General features: G+C 32.4%; 1 protein-coding gene across 4 annotated transcripts in view; it reads left to right on the forward strand.

Annotated features, from left to right (window-relative positions):
- The first annotated feature begins 4,321 nt into the window (after positions 1-4,321).
- Positions 4,322-6,893, forward strand: part of LOC111063403 (progestin and adipoQ receptor family member 4-like) — a 34,592-nt gene continuing 32,020 nt past the window's right edge. For all 4 annotated transcript variants that reach the window (XR_005571459.1, XR_005571460.1, XR_005571461.1 and 1 more), the window contains exon 1: positions 4,322-4,562. Coding sequence is in view for 1 of the 4 variants with exons in the window: in XM_039429543.1 (XP_039285477.1) it covers positions 4,391-4,562 (172 nt within the window). In the remaining 3 variants the exon portion in view is untranslated. The remainder of the gene's footprint in view (positions 4,563-6,893) is intronic.

A 6,893-nucleotide genomic window follows, 5' to 3' on the forward strand; every position in this document is an offset into this window, starting at 1 on the left:
TGCACAATTTCTTACCTGACATGTTTCCAGACAGAAGTGAAGAAAGATTTGAAATTAAGACTTTTTATTGCGGATGATGCTCACATGGGATTTTTGCTTGTGCATGGGCAAAGAAAAGTGCGTTGGTGAATTAATGAGACGATCAAACTTCCATGCCATCGCCGGGATTCGAACCCACGAACCAGGCAGTGGTAGCAGACCAAATTTTTTGGCTTTGGTTCAACAAAATTTGGAACTGAAAAGTTGGTTCATCAGTATCCCGTTTACCCATGCTTGTCAAGGGAGTCTTCTGTTGGGATAGGTAATTAATAATTAATTTTCATAGTTATAATATTAATTTCAATAAAATATTAATTTTCATGAATATTAATTATAATATTCATTGACCGAGCGAAGTGAGGTCTAAGATTCAAGTCGACGGTTTGGCATTTCTCTTGATGTTTATATTAGCGCATTTACGGCGAAACGCGGTAATAGATTTTCATGAAATTTGACAGGTATGTTCCTTTTTTAATTGCGCGTCGACGTATATACAAGGTTTTTGGAAATTTTGCTTTTCAAGGATAATATAAAAGGAATAGGGAGCTTTCTTCATACGCCAATATTAGAGTAAAAATCAGACTATAGAATTATTCATCATAAATCAGCTGACAAGTGATTACACAGATGTGTGGAGAAGCCAGTCTATTGCTGTATTTCCATAAAGTTTATAGTTTCAATCTGGTACTTGTGGATGAGAATACTGCGTGAGGTCTACTGTTCACAGAACTACTAGTTAGTAATTAATTTTCTTAGTCCCTATGAAAACTATTCACATATTATTATATAAATTTTTCTGGGTTATTAGTTTATTCCTTTTTAAAAATTTCCCCTTTTTTATCAGAATTTTATCTATTATTTTAATTTTTTTCTGGGTTGTTTCTTATTTCTCAATTTTTATCAGATTATTTTTATTCATTCATTATTTTAAATTTATATGTATGTCTTCAGATCCCGCTTATACATTTGATCAGATAATCTCTCAAATATCAGATATTTTTCTCTATAGAATGAATTACAGTAAATTATGTTTCTCCCCCATCTCGATGCACTCATGAGAGCGGACTTCAGACTTGAGAGCAGTCATTGGGGTTAATTAACTTTACTTACTTTTCATTCATCATTTCACCGTCTGCCTACAGGTTTGACGATGCGCTCGTGAGACAGAGATTTAACAGAGACAAAGTGCATTTTTACAATGATGCATCATACAATTGCAGGTGCATTTTACACACTGCAGTGTCTCAATAGCGTTTACATTCGCGTAAGGGATGCTTTGAAATGAGAGTGAAAGATCCAGTGGCTGCGAAGGAGCGACAAAGAGAGCGTCAATCAATAAAGATGGAGTGGCGCAGAATGTGTAGCGTCGGTATTACGGGTGAGTTTCGTCTATTCACAGGACGCTCCTCAAGATTCGTAACTAGCTCTGTATCACAGATGCTGTTACCTCAACTTGAATTATTTTATTAGATACTATCGATCATTAATTTAATTAGTGGCGGATCCAGAGGGGTGATGGGAACGGTCATATCTCTTAAGCTGTGCAATGGCTAAAATGAACTTTCTACTGGTGATATTTTTCAAAGTTTTTCGATTTTTATATCATCAAGCTATCAAAATGAAAAATTTTTCTCAGGAAAACATTTTTTTCCCGATCATTACTTGTCGAGATATGAGCGACTGAAGTTTAAATTTTTTGGACAGAACATTTGAAATTCGGTAAGAGATGAATCTATGAAATTTAGAGGATAAATTCTTCATGGTATCGTTGATCTAGTAGAACAAAAATGTTCTGGAAATATCAATTTTTGAGAAAGTTATTCAATTCACCAAAAATAACTCAACTGAAAGTTATTTTTGGTCATTTTTAGTAAATCGAATAACTTTCTCAAAAATTGATGTTTTCAGAAAACTTTTGTTTTACTAGATGAACAATACCATGAAAAATCTATCCTCTAAATCTAATGGATCCATCTCTTACCGAATTTCAAATAATGTTCTGTCTCAAAAATGTAAACTTTAGGCGCTCATATCTCAAAAAGTATTGATCGGAAAAAAATGTTTTCCTGAGAAAACCTTTTCATTTTGATAGCTTGATGAGATAAAAATTGAAAAACGTTGAAAAATATCACCAGTAGAAATTTCATGTTTAATCTTTGCACAGCCTTAAATACATACCATGCTATCGGAAACGTCCGAAATTACAAGATGATTCAGTAAACAAAAAATGTACATGGTATCAACACTAGAATAAAAACAATAAGGACTGAAACTTTTTTGAAGTAAGCAACTACAAGACGACCCATTTCGGACTATGTGTAACCTTGTCTAAATTTTGGAGAGGAATAGCACAAGGTTACCTTATTTTTTCTCTCCCTATCATTTTGACGATGTACTTATTGTATCAATCAATAAATAATAAAGAATACAATAACTGGAAGTTTAAACTACTTTTAGTAGTATGATATACATCTTACAGTACCTACAATTCAAATACACTAGCCTAATACATAGAACAGTCAACATGAAACAGCACCTACATAAGTAAAAATTGTAAAGCTCATGAACACTTCTAATAGGGCATGGCATCAAAAATATTTGCTAACAATTTGAATAAAATCAGTAAGTGAATATAGTGGGTTCTAATTGCACTGTATAATGGATGAATTAATTGCGCTGAATATCAATCAATTTATCAAAGTTTATTCATCAAAAACAATTACAATACAAATTTGAATACTGTAACATTTAATACAAATAAACTAAGAAGTTTCATGCATTGAATAATTTCTCAATAGGCATGGATAATTTAATGAATAAATTATACACCCCACTATAAATGATATGTGTTGGGGTATAAGTTATTAGTTGCTTGTTGCGTGTTATAATTACTATTTACAAACTTCATTCAGTGATAAAGGATTAATTTTTTTTATAATTATATTGAATAGCTGCTGGCATAGTGATAGTATCTTCCCATTTTCAACAGTCAATGAAAACTTCCAGCCAACAAAACGTTATGGAGAGAGATGTTGGGCTCCGCAGCTCTGTTTGGGATAGGCCTAGTTAGAGGATGGATGTATTAAAAGTCCCCACTTCTTTAATTTTTCAACAATAGATGAGTTGACAGATAAACTTGGAGGGAATGTTTGGAACACACTTTTTTACTTGGCAGATTTGTTTGGACTAGTTAAAAAGTGAACATATCAAAAGTTCCATCCCTACCCATTGTGCTAATTTATCTGCTAATGTTTCTTTCTAGTTACTTTTATTGTTGTTTTTCCACAATATTCAATTATTTAACTAGCTCATTCAATATTGACTAAATTGATATTGGTTAGTGACTTCAAATTGGTTCATTCAATCATTTACACACACAAGAATACATACTAAATAATAACAACAAACACTTATCTAATGACTTATCTAAGACTTATTCCTAATGAATGACTGAACGCTTATTGGCCAATACCTACGTTTCTATTTAAAAATTCTGCAGCTGTGTAGCTGTGCATTCTTCTTATATGCCTATCATCATCCTTCCTAATTATCATAGAGCTTATTATAGGGTCTACAATAGTCAAATAAACTAGTAGGCATTAATACTCTCATTATCAATGTTGAAATGTAAATTTTGTATTTTTAAACTGTATTAACTATCTATTTATGTGAGTTATCTAAACTATTTTATGTAATGTATATTTCTAATAGTTGCAATATTCTACTAAGCAAAAACATTATCACAAGTTTCGTTTGCAGGTCAGTAACTTTGAGTATCAACGATTTGCAACTATATTGATAATATTTTTACATGAATTAAATCAGGAGACACACGACATAGATAGATTAAAAACACTTGAAAACTTACATTATAATCGGAAATGATTATAATGTATTATAAATTATTGTAATGATTATATGTATTATAAATTATTTCCAGAAGTTTTTAAGTGTTTTTTAATCTATGTCGTGTGCCTCCTGTTTTAATTCATATTATAAAACTTTAAAGTGTTTTCTGTTATTTGCTACAAATAATATTATTACAGTATATCAAATATTGTGTGACCACGTTGCATGAGGAGCTAATCACAAGTTTGCAACATTATCATAATTTTTGTTTGTAGGCTAGGTCAGTATCACCGATTTGCAACTGAAATTAATATTATATCAAACATTGTGTGCCCGCGTTGCATGAGGAGCTTCCTGAATGTAAGTGTCACGCGGCGCGACGTGAGTATCCTGTATCCTGGCACGGCGGATGGCGGTTGCTAGTCGTCAGTGTGTTGGTGGTGCTTGCGCTAGTAGGATGGCCGGCAGGTGATAGGAGGAGTGCGGGCCAGGGGCGCAGCCGATGGATGCCAAGGGTGCAAAGCCACCGAGGCTCCTCCACTGGCACCAGGTGCCGTCTCACCTACAGTTCAACCCCTACATCCTCACCGGCTACAGACCCCAGTTGTCGCCCTGGGGCAGTCTGCGAAGTCTCTTCTATCTTCACAACGAGACAGTCAACGTGATTACACATGGTCAGTCACTCCCCATTCTACACTCTTCACACATTCTAAATTTAATCATGTTCACAGTTTACTTTCAATTCATCAACATAGGTATCTATACTAGAAGTAGGGCTGAAATATCAACCATTCCTGGACTTGAGCAGAGATCTTACCAACATATAAACAACCAGGTCTGATAACAGGATAATTACATAATATTTATTTATTTTGGCAGACCACGCAAGCGGTGACTAATCCTGGACTCGAGCAGAAATTTTACAAACATAAACAACCCGGCCTGATAACAGGATAATTACACAATATTTATTTATGTTGGCAGACCACGCAATCGGTGGCAATAATAGATAATTTTACTAAATTGTAGGTTTCAAATTCGAATTTATTTCACACTCATAAATACATATACAGAAATCAAACCCTCTCATTACCAAAAGGTTTTTAATCAGATCACTCCCGTGTAATCGGATGGGCACGTTAAACTGTCGGTCCCGGCTGAAGTATGACAGTCGTAAGGCCCATTGACGGCTTAAATTATATATTCAGGCAATGGGACCTTCCCGCAAGGGATTCCTCCCTACCAACAAAAGCCATACGAATTTACTTTTAATAGAGTCTTAGCATGACAAATACAATAATTCAACTAAAATTTAATTATAGATTGTAAGTGAAAAAACCACTAGCATAAGATGACTCTTGTTCGCCAGTGGGAGTAGGAGATAATATTATCATATACTTAAATTGAGTTAGCACAGAAGTAAATATATAAACAGAATAAAAAATACTAGAACATAGAATTCAAACAAAATTAAAAATTCTCAAGAGTGTCTTAACTTGCTATAGCCTAATATTTGTAATAAGAAGATTAGTTATTTACTGTATGTAGCTTACTTGAATCAATGAGAACAAATTTTCAAATTTCGAGGTAGCCTATCAATCTTGAAGTTTCCAATCTGTATTCCTCCCAAACTATCCACACTAACAATACATTCACTTTCTTTATTATTCATTTACTGGTCTTACTTGTGTCAATAATGACAAATGTGCTACAAATTTCAAGGTATCAATCCTTCAAGTTTTCAATATCTATTCCTCCTAAACTATTCAGACTAACAAGATATTTACTTTCTTTATTGTTTATTTACTGTATGTAGCTTAATTTTACCAATGAGGACAAATTTTATTCAAATTTCAAGGCATAAAACTTTAATAAAACACTAGAATATTGTCTAAAAACATCACGAATTTATTAAAAAGCTATAAGCATGTTTCAACACTCTTTTGGTGTCATCTTCTAAAGATGACAACATAGGTGTTGAACATGTTTATAACTTTTTAATAAATGCGTGATATTTTTAGTCAATATTCTAGTGTTTTATCATGGATAAATATCACTATATCTGACCAAAAACAGTATCTGAAATATAAATCTTTCAAGTAGCCAATCTGTATTCACTATCCAGATTATCAAAATAAAGAAGTGGTTAGTCTTGTGAATATTCCCATTTTTAGTCAGTGTTCACATTTATATTTGCAAATGTTGATCAAGGATTGATAAAATCATATTTATAAACCAACTAAGGAAGGAAATTAATGGCAGGCGGCCTACCACAGTAGCCACATTCAGTAGGCCTACAAGGAAAGAGTTGATAAACTTAAACTTAGTACTGTTCCAATAAAAGCATTCTTTGACCTTAAATAATTGAATCAATGATAAATAATAGAATGCATTATTATAATTTTCAATATCTGTTTTTCTCAAATTTATCGAGTGGAATTAAGATTAATTTTTACAAAACATTAAAAACGTTCACTCCTGAAATATTTCATAAATAATACTGCTGCTTGAGCTAAAACCAGACTGCTAAGCAAAAATAATACTCCTTATTTTATATTGTTATAACATCCATTCTTATAGTTCTATGTTTTTGCTACAGAAATATTCTATGATTCTGTATTTGACTAAAAAGAAGTTAATAAATTAGTTTAGATAAGTAATTATTCTCAAACTATCTTCCTTTAAAAATTACTCGATTTCTTCTCTGATTTCCTTTAATATTTTATCAATTTAACTAAATACTTCTCTAGATCGATAATTAAGTAAATCCCTATTTTGAAGTATCAAATTCAAATCTTGAAAAAAATTGTCAACTATTATATCAGAGAGTTAGAGAATATAATTATTTATTGTTGATCAACACTCATGTGCGATAGACATGCATTAAGATACAAAAGGAACAGTAGGCCTATCATTTAGATATATAAAAATACCTAAATATATATACTGAGATACCTAAAGATACCGAGATCTCCATTCACTGCTTCACAAAATAATCATCCAGT

This window comes from Nilaparvata lugens, chromosome 1 (genome assembly GCF_014356525.2).
Source record: "Nilaparvata lugens isolate BPH chromosome 1, ASM1435652v1, whole genome shotgun sequence".
Taxonomy (NCBI): domain Eukaryota; kingdom Metazoa; phylum Arthropoda; class Insecta; order Hemiptera; family Delphacidae; genus Nilaparvata; species Nilaparvata lugens.